This window comes from Canis lupus, chromosome 18, assembly GCF_011100685.1.
Source record: "Canis lupus familiaris isolate Mischka breed German Shepherd chromosome 18, alternate assembly UU_Cfam_GSD_1.0, whole genome shotgun sequence".
NCBI lineage: Eukaryota > Metazoa > Chordata > Mammalia > Carnivora > Canidae > Canis > Canis lupus.
Genome location: NC_049239.1, coordinates 21,835,839 through 21,856,180, shown reverse-complemented (window position 1 = coordinate 21,856,180; position 20,342 = coordinate 21,835,839). Strand labels below are relative to the sequence as shown.

Genomic DNA, 20,342 nt, shown 5'->3' with positions numbered 1-20,342 from the left:
CTCCAACATAGTGTCTTAATCATAGCTGATGTACTTCGCTGGTAGATTGATTTTTCATTTCAGTATTTTTCAGGGTTAGCCTAAGCTTCACAGTTGCTTCTTCTGTTCTTCCCACAGGAAGAATTGTACTTTCAAACACAATTCCAATCAATTCACTAATAATCCCAGGTTGCAAATGCGGTCGTTTCAAACGCTTTCTCTTCAGTAGTGATTGACAATAAATGCTATATGAGTTGCCTCCTTTCATTTATAGTCCAATCTTGAAGATAGAAAAGGTATTTTTATGTTTGCTTAGTCTTTGTCTTTATTCAGTGCATTAAAAACCTGTGAAACAGCTATTGTCCTGTGATTGTATCATTCTACTTTTTTTAACATGGTTTCTGACTCTGCCAGAGATTTGTATTTTTACCTTGCAGTGGTATTAGACCAGGTCAATTACAAAGGGCTAGCTAGGTTCATAAAATTTTTACAAAACATCTTTATTGTAGGTCATGTAAAGACGACTACTCCTTTTCCTGTAGGGTGGCAGTCTTCCTCCAAGAAATGCTATTCCAACATACCATGCATGCAATCAGCTGTATGCTTTTAAAATAATTTTAATTATTAAGAAACTTTATTCTCAAATGTGAAGGCCACACCATCATTCCTGTCTAGTTTTGAAAACTATTTTTTTTCAATTTAATATTCCTCAATTCTGATTCTTCGTGGTGGACTTTGCATGAAGTAGCTTGCATACACTAAGGAGCATGCAAAGAGAGATCATCATCTTATGAACTGTTTATTCTAAAAAATGTCAGATCACCTCTTGTTTAATGTGCATTTACAGAGGTGGTAATTGATTTAGAATAGACTTACCTCCTATGTACTTATTTACTCAAATATGCACATAGCTACATTTGTCCCAGAAAAAATAAAACACTTCCAGATACATAATATGCACTTAGATACAAATTATTCACTTAGATGAATTAAGGGGAGAACAAAAATAAATAAATAAAATCAATGATGAGAAATAAGGCTTAAAAAACAAGATGTGTTAGCCAGTAATTCCCAGTTATGTCTGCAAGAACTATTGATCATTTCTCTTTGATGGAGAAAGTGATTCAGAGTTGCAGCTAAGTTTATTTTTTTTCCATCATATCCTGTTAGACTTAAATAAAAACCCAGATCTGAAGACTTCTGTTGTTCTGTTATATTTTCAGGAGTTTTGCCCATGTCAAATCATTCCCCAAAGAATGTTGAATGTGGGCCTAAGGGGAGTGTTGCTCATTAGGGAAACTTCATTCATCAACTGTTTGTCACTAGAGACTGAGATTAAATTCACTCAGCTGAACTTTAAAGATCACATACAAACCCTATTACCCCAAATATTTTCATCCTAGGAAACTATCTTCATCAAGGCCCTGCAAAGCTTGGACTATGACAAAAATTTTCAATAATTCATGTTCTTGTGAATTACACATCGGAGTGTGTGTGAAAGTACAACCCTTGCTCTGTAGCTTAATGTGCTAATGATGTCTCGTGTTTCTTTCGCAGTGAAATATTTTGGTAATGCTTATTTTGCAATGGTCACTGTGAATCTGCTCTGGATGGAGGCTCGCATAAACTGCTAACTGCCAGCAAACTGCATGAAATCTCATCTTGTATGTCTTCTTTTCTGTGTTTTCTTTCCTTTTCCTGTACTTGCTACTTTGCCCATTATTAATAGGATCAACTAATGTGCACAAGTCATGCCTCTACCATGATGTCAGCTCCTGTCTTCATTGTACTGCAAGTTTTCATGTGGTGTGGATGGTCAGTCACTTTCTCTAATTTTTCTTTTTTTGTGCATTGCTTGAAATTTTAATAAATAATCCATATCCCTAAATCCACTATAATAAATGCTCTGAAACCAGGTTATTCAAATCCCAGCGCTTATACTGCTTTGTAAATAGTTGAATTCAAATATTGCTTAAGTTGCTAATCCTAAATCAAACATAGGAAAAGGATATGCTTATTTAAAAATCAATACCTTCTTTTAAGATTTTATATAAAGATTAAGTCAGTATGGGAAAAATTATATATGCTTCAAGATGTCTTGCATTTACTAAAGAGAAATACCCTAAGGACAATTATTTGAGTTGGTCATCTCTGTTTTCAAAAGATGCAAACATTTTTTCTAAGTCAACAATTCTGGTTTTTCTTTTCCTTTTTTAGCAAGTGGGACTTAATCAACTTTTTATATTTTTATTACCAAAATATTGATACTCTTATTGAAATATTTTAGAACAAGCGCTTCCAATTTCTAAGTTCATCTTACATAGAATTACAGTATCTAGGCTAAAGTGATCCTTTATTAACCTTTGACCAATTTCTGAATTCTATCATTCATATGACCGAATAACAGTTTCTTTTCCGATGCTCTGAAATCATCATGAGTAGTATTATTGGAGCAACTTTGTGTTCTTTCTTCACTGCTGTCCAGGTATTCATTGATTAGGGAACCACTAGATGGAGATATGGCCATTACTGTGAATGGAGTGAGCTCATCAGAGAGGGATAAAAGTGGAAGAGCAGAGGGAGTCTCAGAAAACAAGTACATTTTTGGGGGGGGGGATCATAAAATCATGGTTTTCATGGCTCAAGATTCCACATGAAAGAAACCTAGCTGATTTGGATAATAAAGACCAAAATTAAATGATCCCCTCTCCATGGACCTATTTTTAAAATTGATAGAGAGGTAGCTACTTGAAGTCATGTTTTACTGATCCCTACCCAAGTGGTTATACCATTTACATATGAAAAATATAGTGAAATCATTTTTTCCATGTTATGTTTTTTATACTCCTCCCTATTTGTGATCATGATAGAAATAAGCAAACTAAAACCTAAGAAAATAGTGTCAATAGTATAAATATTCACTCTGTTTTCACCTTTGATTTAGAGGTTTGCTTCTCTCAATCATAGAATTCTTAGGTAAGATATACAAGCAACTAATTCACACAAAAATATAGGTCAATTCCCCTTTTTTATCTTTATGTTAAAAGTCTGTGAATGTTTCTAAGGTGTTTTTCTTTCTCACCATAAACTATAAACTTACCAAGAAAATAAATATTACTGTGGATTCAGCTGGATGGGATCAGTACATTTTAATGAAATAATTTTTGAAAGATGAAAAGAACACATCTGGGATTCCCTATTATTATTGTGTCCTTGAGCAATATATAATGAATAGTCTTGAGAAGATGATGTAGATGGCATATACTTTACATTAATAAGACTTGTTGAGTCTTTAAAAACACAGTTATCAGTATGGAACAGTGAATCTTATTTATGCAATTTGAGTGTTGATATGATGCCATCAAAAGAAGTATAATTTTCTCTGAAACAACACAAAGTTGAAAAAAATAATGTCAGTATCACCCAAAAAGACGGAGTCATTTGTTCCCGACACTGAAGACCAGTAAAGTCAAAGTCTAGGCTTCAGTGCTAGTCTAATTGTAACTTGGAATTTGTGGTGGGTGAGATTCTGCTCACAGATCTCTGACATCTTCTAAAGGATCATCTCTATATAAGAACTTCAAGAATGACTGCCTAAAGCCAAGACCCCTGTATCCTATGGAATCTAAAAAGAGTCTCAATTATCGATAACCCGTTACAAAGCCCTGTACTGTGAGGACTTCATTAAAACACAAGTGTTCAAATGAGAACTTTTGACAGGAACTTTTTGAAGATTAAAGAGGTAAAGAAGAACAAAAGAAAGTTTATTTATCAAAGAAGTAAAGCAAGCCAGTAATATGTGCCATTGAGAAAGTTCATTATTTTATGCAAACTGCAAACCCAATTTATGATAGCACATTACTGGGTACATGAAGAATGAATATACAGATGTGTGTATGTGGTATACACACATTTATATAGTTGAACAGATACATCACCTACTTCATGGGTTAATGTGGTAAGTGCGCTACAGTGCTGTGTAGGAGAACACGTTATTTGTTAGACATCTTATTCCTATGAAAAGACATACTGTAGAATATCCATCTGCCTAATTTTAAAAATACATTTTCTTTGAAGTTGGTATAGGTGGTTTAACTATAAACCTGTTTAAACTCCAAAGTTATCCATTATTTGAGGGCTGTCTTCACCAGTGATTTTGACTTTTGAGTATGATGACTGTAATTCAGAAAACAAATAAGTTACAAATTATTGAACTCTTACTATCTGTAATTAGCCACCCCTACTTATTCTAATTTGGGAAAGAAAGGCCGAATTAAGAGTTTAGCAATACTTGTTTAACAAGAGAAAACCGAAGATATTTTAGCCACTAGAATACATGGTCTTAAAAGAAAATTGGGACAAAATCATATGAATAAAAGAAAAAAATTCTCAGTTGACTTGTTTATTAAGAGTCTTTTGAGAGGAATCTCTAGATGAAAACTGAAGAAAAATATTAAAATAATGTATATAATATTAACACTGCATTCTTTTTCTCCTTTGAGGTACCAGTGCTAAAAATCAGCCTGATTTACCTACTCATATTGTTTGTGAGATTTTGATCTGTCTTTAAGACAGAAAATGCTAAGGTTTCTCCTACATCAATGCATTTGCGACTTAGAATGGTTTTAGCATCTATCTCTTAATTTCAAGTCTTAGTATATGTGGTTGCCATGCAAAACACATGAGAAAACATGACAGAAACTGAAGAGGCAGATTTTTTTAGTGTTAATCCACTTGCAGACTTGAGGGACTCCAGTTAACTTATCTAAACTGCCCCCTCCCAGACTTGACATCAGGACACACAGGAATTGCAACTGAGCAAATAATAAACAAAACAAAACAAAAACCTATAAATATAAAAGTACTATAATAGGAATTTATTTGACAAAATATATCTTTAACACTTACTGTACACTAGTAAATTAGATCATTCTTCTGGATGTGAGATATCTGAGACGTGTTTATACTAAAAAACATGTTTTTTAATCTGGAATTCAAATGTAACTGAGCATTGTTTCTTTTATCTTGTTGTCCTACCTAGAGGGAAGAGTATTTGAGTAAACAGGAGCAAGTATGAAATCTCTGAGATAGTACACACTTTGACCCACTTCAGAGCCAGACAGTGTTATTAGAGCAGAGGAAGTTGTGGAGGGGAGAGGAATACAGAAGGATAAAGAAGCAGCCAGGTTCCAGAGGCCTTGCTAAGAAATTTAGATTTTGTTCTGAGGGATTAAAGAAAAAAACTTGATTTATGAGTTTTAAGGAGACTGCTTTTTGGTAAAAAGATTGTAAAAGAGCAAGAATTGGAAGCAATGAGACAAGGGAGGCAGCTTTTGAAGGACTGTAGACAAGTGATGGTGACTTAGACATGAGATAGTGAGAAGTGGTAAGTTTGGGGATGTATTTTAAAGCTAAAGTTAAGAATACATGCTGGTGAATTATGGTCAGAAAAATAAAAAGGAGGAGTAATCACCGATGCCCAGTTGACTTTGCCCTGATCTATTCAGGAAGATCATATCTTTGGGCAAGTTTGAGACCTTTCCAAGATGTCAAATAGGAGAGGCAGCAGAGATCAATCAGTGTGGAGGTTAGAGGAGCATTCAGGTCTGAAGATATGCAAGTGTGAGTTATTGTGGTTCTGGTCCAAGATGGTGACATAGAAGTTCCAAACTCACTTTATCCCACAGACACACTAAATCTACAACTATTAGCAAAGAAAGAATTTGAGATACTGAATGACGCATACACACTGGGTGAATGAGAGAGCAGCCACATCAAAACAGGTATGAAAGGCTGAGACACACTATTTCCAGAATCCCTGTCTGTGCCATAGCAACTTAAAATCAGGAGGGAACTGGTAACTCTGAGCTTTTTCCTGCAGAATGAAGGGTTTGCTCTGAAAATCTAATACTCTCACTTTTTAAGACCTCATGCAAGGCACAGTTCCCCCAACCACTATCTCTGATAGTCTAAGAGGGCTTATGTCCGTGAGACCCATAGGACCAAAGGAACATAGAAACAGTTCTCATCAGGCTCAAGAGGACTTACTGCGGCTCTCCTCCCAGGGCTCAGAGAAGATGGACCAGACAGAAATGGCCTACTCTCACTCTTTCCCTGATAGGTGGATATCTGCATCCTTAAACAGCTGTTGCCTGCGAATAAGGCTCATTGAGCACATGCCTCCACTTTCGCCCTATGACACTCTCCAAGAACTCACCTAAAGGAACTTGTAAACACATCTCACATTTGCCTTTTGAGGCTACCGCCCAAAGAACACCCCCTTTATCACTTGGCTCTGGTGGCCGGCAGGGCTGATGTCCTCAGGTACCACAGGACAGTGGCAAATAAACAGGCCTTAACTGCGTATTTCCCCAGGGTTCAGCACAGAGAAAGCAGACAAAAATGCCTTCTGTCAGCCATACCCTAAAATGGAAAGGTCCATTTGCATACCTAAGAAACCGCTGCCCTGGGTCTGTGCTCCAATCAGCCTGCATCCAGGTGCTGTATGATCTCATCTCCACTGGGCCACTGACAGGTATCGCCCACCCACAACTATTGGGAGCTGTTCAAGACTGGGAAAGGTGGCTGTTTCATCTAATGCACAGAAACCAACACAGAGTCCAGGAAAACAAACAGAAAAATATGTTCTAAACAAAACAAGATACAACTCTGCTAAACAGACCTTAAGGAATTCAAAATAATGGTCATAAAGATGCTTAACAAAGTCAGGAAAAAAATGCAGGAACTTGGTGAAAACTCCAATAAAGAGAAAATATGAAGTACAAAAAGGTCACAGAGCTGAATGTAATGTAACAGTAATAACATGAAAGACAAAAATAACATGAATAGATACCTTAAAAAGCATTTGACAAAATACAACATCATTTCATAAGAACCTTGGTCAGATTGGGTCTAGAGGAACATCTGTCAACATAATAAAGGCCGTGTATGTATGACAAACCCACAGCTAACATTCTCACTGGAGGAAAATATCTCAGAGATGTGACAATGCGGCCCACTCTCACTGCTCTTTTTCAATATAGTAGTGGAAGTGCTTCCTAGAATTTTATGCAAGACAAAGAAGTAACAGGGATCCAAATAGGGAAGGAAGAAATAAAACTGCCAGTATTTACAGATGAGATGGTTCTGTATGTAGACAATCCCAAAGACTACCGAAAGACATCATCAAAAAGGAGAGGTGGCACAGATCAATCAGTGTGGAAGTGAGAGGAGAATTTAGCAAATTTTCAGGATATAAAATCAGAAGTCATTTGCCTTTCTATACCTTAATAATAAAACATCTGAAAAAGAAAACTGTCCCATTTGCCATAGCATCAAAAACAAAGTATTTAGGAATAACTTCAAGGAACTAAAAGAGCTACGCAATGAAAACTATAAAACTTTACTGAAAGATGACAGACAGACCTCCTGTGTTTATGGATTTGGAGAATTAATATTGTTAGTATGTTCATACCACTGAGAACTATCTATGGATTGATTCAGTGTACTCCCCATTAAACTTCAAACAACATTCTTCACAGAAATCAAGAAAACAATTCTAAAATTTGTATGGCCCCACAAAAGACCCAAAATACCATGACAATCCCAAGGAAACAGAACAAAGCTACAGTAATCAAAACAGTATGGTACTAGCACAAAAAAAAAAAAAAAAAAAAAAAAACAAGGACTAATGGAACAGAAGGCAGCCCAGAAGGAAACCCCAAATATATACAGCCAACTAATATTCAGTAGGGTAGCCAAGAACACCCAGGGGGAAAGAATGGTCTCCAGCAGACAGTGCTGGGAAAATAAACACAGGCAGGGAAATGGAACTGAACCCTTCTCTTACAAAAATTAACTTTGAAAGGATCACAGGCTTTAATGTAAGATGTGATAGGATAAAAAAAAAAAAAATCCTAGAAGATAAAGCAGCAAGAAAGTCCTTGACGTTGGTCTTGGCAATCATTTCTAGATACAATACGGAAAACACAAAAGCAGAAACCAACAAATGGGACCATGACAGCTTTGAATGCTTCTCCGTAGCCAAAGAAACAACTAAATGAAAAGGCAACCTACAGAATGGGGGAGGGGGCATTGCAAACCATATAGAAGATAAGGAATTAATATCTAGAATATATGAAGAACTCAGAAAAGTTTTTTTTAATCAACTAAAAAATGGACAGAAAAATTTATAGACAAGTTTTTAAAGATGACATCAAAATGGCCATTGGCTACGTGAAAAGATGTTCAGCATGAACAGTCTTCAGGCAAATACAAATGAAAACCACACATTTCAGCTTTAAAGACACACCTTAAAGTATGTGAAAGTGAATGGATGGAAAAATATATTCCATGCAAATGGAAATCAAAAGAAAGCTGGGGTAGCTATACTTGGACACAATAGACTTCAAGACAAAAACTGTAATAAGAGACAATCATTATACACTGATAAAGGGTTCAATCAAAGTGGATCTATAACATTGATAAATATTTATGCATCTGACACAGAGGCACTTGAATATATACAGCAAATATTAACAGACCTAACAGAAGTAGGCAGCAATATAATAGTAGTAGAATACACTTAGCTACAACTATTAGGAAGCAGAAGGCAGTTCTAAGAGGGAAGTTTATTGTGACAAATACCTATATCAAGAATAGAGAAAGGTGGGACGCCTGGGTGGCTCAGTGGTTGAGCATCTGCCTTTGGCCCAGGGTGTGATCCTGGAGTCATGGGATCGAGTCCCATTTCGGGCTCCCTGCATAGAGCCTGCTTCTCCCTCTGCCTGTGTCTCTGCCTCTCTCTCTCTCCCTCTGTCTCTCATGAATAAATAAATAAAATCTCTTAAAAAACAAAAAAAAAAGAATAGAGAAAGGTCTCAAATAAATTTACATATTGAGGATTAAGAACAACCTAAGCCCAATGTTAGAAGGCAGGAAAGAACAAAGATCATAACAGAAAAAAAAGAAAAAAGAAATAGACCCTAAAAAGACGATAGAAAAGGTCAATGCAACTAAGAGCTGGTTTTTTGAGAAGATACAACAGACAAAACTTCAGCTAGACTTACTTAAAAAAAAAAAAAAGGATTAAAATAAAACTAGCAATGAAAGAAGAGACATCAAAATTGATACCACAGAAATATAAAGTATCCTAAGAGACTACCATAAACAATTACATAGCAAAAACTAGAAAATCAGATGAAATTAATAAATTCCTAAAACATTTAGCCTATCCAGAATGATTCATAAAGAAATAGAAAATCTGAATATATCAGTTACTAGTAAACCGACTGAATCAGCTCTCAAAAACCTCCCAACAATCAAAAACCCAGGAGCATACAGCTTCCCTGGTGAATTTTGCCAGACATCCAAAGAAGAATGAATACCAAGCTCTCTCAAAGTCTTTCAAGAAATAACAGGAGGGAACACTTTCAGACCCATTTTGCAAAGCCAGCCTTACCATTATCCCAAAGCCAGACAAGGACACTCCAAGAGTAGAAAATTACAGGCCAGTATCTTTGAGGAACCTAGATGCAAAAATCCTCAACAACATGCTAGCAACTTGAATTCAACAATGCAAAACTATATGCCATCATCAAGTGGGATTTATTCCAAGGATGCAAGGACAGTTCAGCATTGATAAATCGACCAGTGTGATACACCATATTAACAGGGTAAAAGGAAAATCATACCATCTCAATAAATGCAGAGAATGCACTTGCAAAAATGTAACATCATTTTGATAAAACCCTTAATAAAGTTGGTATATAAGGTAAATACCTCAACATAATCAAGGCCCACAGCTGACATGAACAAGACAAGGATGCCCGTTCTTTCCACTTTTCTTCAACATAGTGCTAGAAGTTCTAGGCAGAGCAAGTAGCAAAGAAAAAGAAATAAGCATCCAAATTGCAAAGTAAGAATTAAAACTATCTAATTTGCAGGCAATATATTATATTTAGAAAATGCTAATGACTCCACCTATTGTAATAAAAATAGTAAAATTGCAAGATAAAGAAGTACAAAAATTAGTTGAATTTTATACACTAATAAAATATCAGAGAAGTTGCAAAAATAATTTCATTTACAGTTGTATCCAAAAGAATAAAATACCTAGGAATAAATTTAACCAAGGAGGTAAAAGACCTTACACTAAAAAATTATGACAGAAAATTGAAGACAAAAATAAATGGGATGAGTGCTCATAAATTCGAATTATTGTTAAAATGTTCATACCATCCAAAGCAATCTACAGTTTCACTGCAATTCCTATCAAAATTCCCTGAAATAGAACTAATAATTCTAATATACTTATGAAACTACAAAATCCTAATACCCAAAGCAATCTTAGAAACAAGAACAAAAGCTGGATCCATCACACTTTCTTGATTCTAAACTATATTATAAAAAATACAGTAATCAAACAGTGTGGTACTGGCACATACACACGCACACACAAAACACACACAGATCACACAGATCAATATAACAAAATAGCCCAGAAGTACACCCATGTGTATATGTCCAATTAATTTATGACAAAGGAGCCAAGAATATACAATGAAGAGAGAGAATGGTCTCTTTGATACATAGTACCAGGAATGGCTACACCCAAGACAATCAAACTGGACCACTGTCTTACACAAAAACCAACCAAAAATGGATTAACTACTTGAACTTAAAGACCTGAAAGCATAAACCTCCCAGAAGAAAACCTCAGAAGTAAACTCGTTGATGTTTGTTTGGGCAACGATTTTTTTTTAATTTTACATCATAGGCAAAGGCAACAAAAACAAAAATAAAAATGGGACTACATCAAAATTAAAAGCTTCTGCACAGCGAAGGAGACCCACAAAATTAAAAGGCAGCCCATGAAATGGGTGGAATTAATTGCGAATCATGTTTTGATAAGGGGCCAATATCCCAAATATATAAAGAAATCATACAACTCAGTATCAAAAATCTGACTAAAGAATGGACACAAGATCTGAATAAAATTTTTCTGAAGACCTATAGGTGGCCAACAGGTATAGACATACATTATTTTACCACTCTGTGCTTTATTGCACCTTCACAGATATTGCAAGTTTTTACAAATTGAAGGTTTGTGTCAATTCCACATCAAGCAATTGTACTTGTGTTATTTTTTCAACAGCATTTGCTCACTTGTGTCTTTGTATCATGTTTTGTGATTTTCACAATATTTCAAACTTTTTCACTATAATTATTAAGGTGATCTGTGACCTTTGATATTACCATTATAATTGTTTGGGGGTACCACTAACTGCACTCATTTAGGACACAAGCTTAATAAATATGTCTGTTCTGAATGCTCTACAGACCAGCCATTTCCCCATCCCTTTTTCTCTCCTTGGGCCTTCCTATTCTCTGAGATGAAATGATATTCAAATTAGGTTAGTTAATAACCCTGCAGTCTAAGTGTTCAAGTTAAAAGAAGAGTCACCTTAAATCACAAAGTAGATATGATTGAGCTCACTGAGGATGGCATTTCAAAGGCCAACACAGGCTGAAATCAAGGCATCTTGGCACCAAACATTTGGACAAAATGTGAATGCAAAGGGAAAGTTCTTAAAGGAAATTTAAAGTGCTATCCCAGTGAATACCCAAATGATAAGAAAATCGAAACAGCATTATAACTGACATGGAGCAAGTTTTAGTGGTCTAGATAGGAGATTAAACCAGCCAGCATAGTGCCTAAGCCAAAGCCTAATCCACAACAAGTCCCCAATTCTCTTCATTCCTATGCAAGCTGAGAGAGGGGAGAAGCTGAGAGAGGTGAGAAAGCTGCAAAAGAAAAGTTTGAAGGTAGCAGAGGTTAGTTCATGAGATTAAAGCAAAGCCAGCTCTGTAATATAACAGTACAATGTGAAGCAGCAAATTATCCAGATTACTGAGGTAATCAATGAAAATGGCTAAGCACTAAGTGGCAGGGTTTTTTTTTTTATTTAAATTTTTTAAATTTTAATTCCATTAATTAACATGTATATTATTTCAGAGATGCAGTTAAGTGATTCATCAGTTGCATATAATACCCTGTGCTCATTACACCACATGCCCTCCTTAGTGTCCATCGCCCAGTTACCTCATCACCCCCCTCACTTCCCCTCCAGCAACCTCTTAACTATATAAGAAACGAACTGAGGGTAGTGACAAGTTTTCAGTGTAGATGAAACAGCCTTCTATTGGAAAAAGACCGCATCTGGTTCTTTCGTAGCTGGAGCCAAGGAGTCAATGCCCATCTTCAAAGGACAGACCGTCTCTCTTGTTAGGAGCTCATGAGCTGGTGGCTTTAAGTTGAAGTCAATGCTCATTGACCATTCTGAAAACCCCAGGGCCCCTAAATCAATCTACTCGGCCTGTGCTTTATCAGTGAAAAAACAAAGCTTGGATAACAGCATCTGTTCATGCATGACATGGTTACTGAACATTTGAAGCCCAGTGTTGAGACCTACAGGGGTGCGGGGGGAGTCCTTTCAAAATACACCTGCTTATAGAGAGCAAACTTAACCACCCAAGAGCTATGATAGAGATGTACGGTGAGATGCATGTTGTGTTCATGCCTGCTAACACATCAGCCATTTTGCAGTCCGTGAATCAAGGAGCAATTTCAACCTTTCCAGGTCTCGTTAGTTAAGAAATACATTTTGTGAGGCTATAGCTGTCATGGATAATGATTCCTCTGATGGATCTTGGCAAACTTTACTGAAAACCTTCTGGAAAGGATTTACCATTGTAGATGTCATGAAGAACTCTCACAATTCATGACAAATCAAAATATCAACATGAACGGGAATCTGGAATAAGTAGATCCCAACCCTCATCGATGACTTTGAGGGGCTCATGACTACAGTAGAGGAAGTAATTGCAGACGAGGTAGAAATAGCACAAGAACTAGAATTACAAGTGGCGCCTGAAGATGTGACTGAAATCGCTACAATCTCACGATAAAACTTGAGTGGATGAAACTCACTTATTATGGATGAGCAAAGAAAGTGGTTTCTGGTGACAGAACCTATTCTTGGTAAGGATGCTGTGGATATTGTTAAATGACAATAGGTGAGTTAAGATATTACATAAACTTAGTCAATCAAGCAGTGACAGGGTTTGAGAGGATTGACTTGAAATTTGAAAGAAGTTCTACTGTGGGTACAATACTATAAACAGCATCACGGACGACAGAGAAATTGTTCTTGAAAGGCAGAGGCAATCAGTGTAGCAAACTTCATTGTTGTCTTATTTTGAGGACTGGCCACAGCTACCCAACCTTCAGCAACCACCACCCCGATCAGTCTGCAGCCATCAATAATTGAGGCAAGACCCTCCACCAGCAGAGAAAAAAAAAAAAAGACTCACTGAAAGCCCAGATTTTAGACATAATGCTATTGTACACTTAAGAGACAACAGTATAAACATAACTTTTATATGCACTAGGAAACCAAAACATTCATTTGACTTGCTTTATTGAGATACTTACTTTATTGAATATCTGAAACTGAACTTGCAGTATATCCAAGACATGTCTGTCCATGAAAGAGGTTCAGTGTCACTTAGTAGAGACATGCAAATCAAAACTTAAAGGAGGTATCACCTCACACCTGCTAGAATGGATATTATAAAAAAGACAAGAAGATAACCATTGCTGGCAGGATGTGGAGAAAGGGAATCCTCTGTTAATGGTGGGAATATTAATTGGTACAACCACTATGAAAACCAGTATGGGGCTGCCTCAGAAATTAAAAATATAACTACCATATGAATTGGCAATTCTGGATATTCATTTGAAGACAATGAAAACACGAGAAAAGATAGATGCACAGCTATGTTCATTGCAGCATTTTTTTTCAGTAGCTAAGATATATAAACAACCTAAGTGTCCATCAACAGAGGAATGGATAAAGAAGTAGTGTCTGGATAGATAGAAGGACATCTGGTCATTTGTGTTAACAGGATTGGACCCTGAGGGCATTATGCTGCATGAAACAAAGCCAGATAAAGACAAATAGTGTGTGATATCACTTATATGTGGATTCTATTTAAAAAGAAACAAAGGAAAGAGAAAAAAAATGATAGAAACAAAGAGTAGAAAACTACTTGCCAGTGGCTAGGGAGGGATAAGGAGAGGTTGGTAAAATGATACAAGCTTTTGGCTATAAGATGAAAACAGTCTAAGGATCTAATAAAACATGATGCCTGTAGTTGATAACACTGTAGAACTGAAATCTACCAAGAAAAGTAAAACATAAATATTCTCACCAAACAAGAAAAGTGATAAATATATGGACGATTGACATGTTAATTAACTTGGAGGTGGTAACCTTTCACAATATCTGAGTGTATCAAATCACCTAAATCTAGATTTTAAATATAATTTTATTTGTCCATTAAAACTGAAAGTCAAAATTTTAAAAGCAAAGTGGAAAAAAACATTTTTATACTAAAAAGGATAAAAGTATGAGCTATTAACAAATGAATAGAATTCATAGCTGTACGACTGGATTAGATTACCTAGGAAGAAAATATAAACAGCGAAATAACTCCTGGAAAAGTCTATCATGTGGAGAGCATGAAGAGAAGCAATTTGAGCCAAAGAGAGTAAGATGAACCCAAAACAAGTTTGGGGGGAACCAGAAGATATGTTGGGCAAATATACAGGAGAAAATATTGAAAGACGAGAATGCTGTACATTGCCCAATGCTCTTGAAAAGTCCACTAGAATGAGGACCAAGAATGGAACATCACCTTATGCTTCTCTGTAGATTTAGGAGATAGCTTTTGAAAAATCACGAACAGAAAAAGGTGTTCTGCCTCAAAATGCAGCTCAAGAAGGAAATTTTATTAATTTACTGGGTGGCAGGCACTGTATTAAACCCTAGTGGGGAAAACAAGCCGATATTCTCTTCTCTGCAAGCTCAAGAGTCATTGGATGATCATTCTGAACATTTGCTCCTTTATTTACTTACATTGCCTATTATTTTGACTATTGGATGATGATGAACCTTGGCGTTAGTGAATTCTCTTTGTAAAAAGCCTCATATCTACTTATTTTTCTAAACCAATTTTATGAACTCAGTAACTAAAAGGAATTAAAGGATGTAGAAAATGATACGAAATACAGAACCCAGGGATGAAAGATCCAGGATAATTCTGCATTAGTAGCGAACTTCATGAGCTACCACCAGACAATGGGGATTCTGAATAAGTATAGCAATTCCTTATATTTCATGATTCTGTAATTTAAACATCTGGTGCTAGCTTAGCTCTTTATTTTGAATATATTTTTACAGTGTCTTTTCATGTATGCTTCAAATACATTATTCTTTAATTTTAGTAAAGGTCCAGATGCTACATTTATAGCCTAGTATGTTCACCTTTGAAATTGGATATAAAAGATTTGGAAAATAGAGAAAATCATTTCTCAAATTGACTTTACCAGTCACAAACTTTACCTTATTGAGAATAGTTGTTAAAATCATTAATTCTTGGGAATTCTAAGCCGATAGAAAATTTTTACTCCTTCTTTTTATAAATATACAGGAATATCTGGTACTATGAAAGTTTTTTATTTATTTAGCATCTGGCATATTACTCAAGAGCATTTATTATTAAGGTATTTTCTTTCTTAATCATCAGAATCTGCAACTCAAAATTTAAAGCATTCTTGAAATGGTACTAGGGAAATCACTTTATTCAAAATTGTTGAGCTATAAAATCTAGGGTAATATTTTTTTGGATTCAAATTAAAGCCCTTTTATCAGGTGAGTTCAGAAGTGGCTTGAACACGTGTGCTCTGAAAGGTGGCTTACTAGATACTTCTTCAGGATTTTTCTTTTTCCTTTTTTTTTTTTTTCCCCCAACAGGAGGATTATACCGACTGTGGTGGCGTTTCTGGATTGAATCCCTCCCTGTGGTCCATCATTGGAGTCCAGTTTGTACTACTTTGGCTTTTATCTGGCAGCAGACACTGCCAGTTATGACCTTCTAAAACTCAGTCTGCATAATTAAACTCCAGACCCTGCCAAAACATGAGCCCTCGGTTGCATTAAAATAGGGTCAACTGTGGAATGAGCAGAACATTAGAGCTGGGCCCATACCATGGCATAAATCTAAGGCGCAGACTCCTATGGCACCCACTGGCTGCATGTCAGGGTCTCAGATCCTTAAACTTGTGTGAATGCTGCATCATCTATGTATAACATCAAAGCAAAATTCTATACATGCTCTATTGGAAAATTGGAGAGCTTGTTGTTTGCGTTGTTGGTGATTATATGTAAAAGGGCTCCCCACACTGTTTATGAATCATACAAATTGTCTTGACCTGGAATTTTGACTTGCTGCAATTCTTGTTCTTTTACTAAGAAAATCTCTAGATGGGGAAAAAGGAGTGATTTTTGCCTTCACGTATTCTTCTGTTAAAAATTATTTCCTGCTCTGAGTAGTTATAATTGAAAAACAAAATTGAAAAAGCGAGATTGATGGGATCTGTTGAAATAATAATAATAACAATGGCTAATTTTCTACCAAAAATAAAAATTTGCCATGAATAAAATGCCTTATGAAGAATGGCTTCCCCGCCAAAAGTATAACACAAATGATGACCAATTAAGTTTTGCCGGGGGTAATGGATTGGTGTTTGAAAATCATAACTAAGATAAACTATTAAACTAAAAGGTGCTTGAAGATGTAATTTGAACACGTGACCTATTTCCTCATAAATGTAAGCCCTTAATCAATGCTTTGATGTAATGTTTCTTTTGTTCACAGTAAAGTTATGTAGTGCTAGCCAGATATTTCAAAATGCTCTAAGAGAAGCTTGTTGGGGGGAGGGGCAACGTTTTCTCTTGTGATAAATGAACTTTGGTTACCAAGGGTATTTTGCATGATGCTGCTGCTATTTTAACTTTCGGTTTGTTTTCCTCTTACTGTAGAGTATAGTCCTTTGAAAAGTTAACCGAGTGACATTATTGTTATGTAAGACTCTGAACCTTGCGGTGTAATGCACTTAAGTCATCTTTAAAAATGTCGTTAAATTACTCTGAATATACTGTGCAATGTCAATGCCGAATGACTGGGGTAGGTAAATGGTGAAATGGGAATTCATGGATTTTATACAGACTCGTGCTTTTGCCTGAAAACCTATGTACAGATATTTTAAGTACATAAATCAGATTTGACACATTTATTTTTTGAAGAGTACATATATGTTCTCAATGAAGATTTACACTAGGTTTCCTCTTTGTTCGTTTGAATAGTAGCACGTACACTGCAGACGTTTCTGCTGCTGCTGCTTCTCGCCCTCCGTTTTAAAGGGTACGATCACTTGACCAAAATTTCCATGCAGTTTGATGAGGGTTTTATAATTAACCTGAACAAATAGGAAACCTTGAATCTGTATGTATGCACATGAATACTTGATTGTGAATAATCAAAGTTGTTTTTATACAGCCTCATTGGTGAAAATGATTAGTGTAGTAAATCGGATATTTCATTATAGAGTAAATATGGTAGATTATTATTTATGCTTTTAAAAATAATTTTCAGGGGTAAACAGTGTTTGAAGAAAGGGTAAAAACAAAGAATGTGTAATTCTAGTTCACGTGAGTAATTCTGCCGAAGGCTGGAAGTATACAGATATTTTTTATGGTGAAATGCATCTGTTCTTATTTTGAACATGCCAAATATTGGTGTGTGTATATGCTGGAAATTTTCTTATACATCCTTTTTAAGTCCATATCTTACTGACATCATCCAGCATGCTCTAATATGCTCCGCGTGTCAAAGACAGAACCCGAGTCGTTAGCCTAGTTTAAAAGATACCTGTTTTGTTTTCAGCTTTGCATCCATTTGTAATTCCCTCCCACCACCAATATACCCTAGGAACCATTTGTGTATATTTCCTTATTTAACTATTTTTTATTTAAAAACAGGGGTGGGGTGGGAATGGAATCACGTTGCCAGCTATTGTTCTAAGAATTGACATCAGTTACCATTTCTACCGCATTGTTGTGATTTTGTAGTCTCATTTGTAACTGGTATTGACATTTTAGAAAACACCAAAGTGATTTAAAAAAAATAGAGAACTTCTCACTCTAGTAACACTATGTTGAGATCATGTTGTTTGTTGATTACATATTTAAAACGTATTGTTAACTTTTGCTAGACTATTTTAAATCAAGAAAGTGTTGGGAAGGGGATAACAATATAAAATCATGTTAGTTCGTGTGTATATATGACGCACATTCAAACAACTGAATTGCTTCCAGCATACAACAAACTACCTTAAAATTATCTTTAAAATCTATTAAGTATATTTTCATGGCTAATGTCACTGAAATAGTGTGTTTTCATCAACTACATTGTTGTTGCATTAATCACAGTTAAACTTGGCATCTCTTGGCAGGGTCCTATTGATTACATTTGCCATCAAAATATATTTACATGCACGAGTCTTGCTACGATCCTTTATTTTCTGTTATAAAATAAGCCTATATTTATGGGAACCACATAGCTAGTAATAAATTGGGTAAAAATGTGCTTTCTGACTCAAAATTGGTCTCATGCCTAATTCTAGTCTTCAAAACTTTTTGCATTTTTTCAAAGACAGTAACACTCATCCCATCAAATTGTTATATTTAATTTAGGATTTTTCTGTGAGCTCTAATTCTTGACAGGAACTTAAATTATAACCTGTTATAAATATTGATTTTCAAAGACAAAATGATACAAGGGATGGAGAAGAAAGCTTTTAAACTCTTTGGCTTCTTTCATTCTCTACTCATCCAGTTTTATGTAGTTTGTCATTAAAACGAAATCAAAACAAGTCTCATATTGGTGTTGAGTAACAGGAATGACTTTTGCATTAATGGTTTCTTTATATTTTCTTCATTTGAACAACCAGCATTACTGCCAAACACCAATCGTGGTCCATATTTGTAACAGGTTTTTAACATGACATAGTTAGTTAGCAAGTTTGATTGAAGAGATTTTTAGGTCCTGGGCCTCTAAGACTTTAGTATGATCTTTTTTCATGTTTCTAATGCTTGAGGAGTTATTGCTTTACTTGGAAAAACAACGACAACAAAACAGTGTTGCTGCCATTTGTAAGTTTTCCTAGAATATTCCTTTTATTAACTTTAAAACTGGCCTTACTGGGTTCAAATAGGCAGTATCCCTTTTAAGTGACCTTTGCAACCCAAGTGTTACTTGCTTATTTGATGCTCTCTTCTATTTTACTTCTCATTCAAATCTTTCTCTCCACCAAAGCTTAAATTCTATGTCTTAATTTAAAACTCTGAACTATTCCATTAATGGTTAGTTGACATTAAAATATCTAGAGGTGTAGACAGTTTGACCTTGTGAAACACAATGAATGCTGTGACTTTTTCAAGTGTAGAATAGAATGATGATTTCACTTGCCCCCAACTTGAAATACTTTCTTACTATTTAGAACTTGTATTGTTTTCCCATTAGCAGAATGTTAATATTGCTAATATTTCGTGTACATTTCTGTACAGAACACATCAATACAACAGAAGTATCAAGTGTTGAATAAATTCCAGAATTTCAAAGACTCAGAAAACCCTTACCAAGAGTTTCCTCTACCTAATTTCTAGTTCACATAGTTAACTCAAAGAAATTCCACTGAGACTAATGGGATACTGTCTTGTGTAGATGCCAGTTGAGTTTACAGTGTGACCTAACAAAGCTGTCTTTTTTGTTGTGCTGTATGATTGTTGGATCATGCTTTTTAGGGATACTTTTATTGAAATGCTCAGTGTGCATCCATGCAAAAGGCCAATTGGCTTTGTGAACAAAAGATCTTTTCTCCCCTTTATTATGTTCTCTTGACACTTTTGTGGAAATTAACTAGCCTGATAAAAAACATTTTGTAAAAATTTGTATAATACTGTTATAAAAATATTTATAATCCCAGAAAATGTTGTGTTAAATCTTGTGCAAAAACAGTATATTCAGAATAAAAGTTTATCATTTAAAGTCACCAGTTTGGATTATTTAATTGCACAAAATCCCGTTGAAAGAGACAGAAGTTATTGCAAATATATTTTAATCAAGCCTTCTTGAGGAGAGAATTCAAAATAATGAAGTAAAACTTGGGATTAGGCAAGTGCTTTTGCTATTACAACCTCAGCTCACAAACAAACAGATGTGCTTCTGACTCCTTTTCTAGCTCTGACCCTCCGCATATGGCTCTTGCCATCAAGGCATTTAGGAAGTTATTAATTCAGACTTTGGACTTCTGTTGAAAAAAAAAAAAATCCTCGGCAGAAATAAAAATAATGTTTCCATGTTCCTAAAACCTTAGGAAAGTAGTTTGAAAGAGATCA

At 35.4% G+C, this 20,342-nt stretch overlaps 1 protein-coding gene across 7 annotated transcripts in view; it reads left to right on the top strand.

The window, feature by feature from the left end:
* The window catches only part of CACNA2D1 (calcium voltage-gated channel auxiliary subunit alpha2delta 1), a 475,745-nt gene extending 455,749 nt beyond the window's left edge, over positions 1-19,996 (top strand). For all 7 annotated transcript variants that reach the window (XM_038562843.1, XM_038562841.1, XM_038562842.1 and 4 more), the window contains one exon: positions 15,858-19,996. In XM_038562843.1, coding sequence (XP_038418771.1) covers positions 15,858-15,974 — 117 coding nt within the window. In that variant the 3' untranslated portion in view covers positions 15,975-19,996. The remainder of the gene's footprint in view (positions 1-15,857) is intronic.
* The last annotated feature ends 346 nt before the right edge of the window (positions 19,997-20,342 follow it).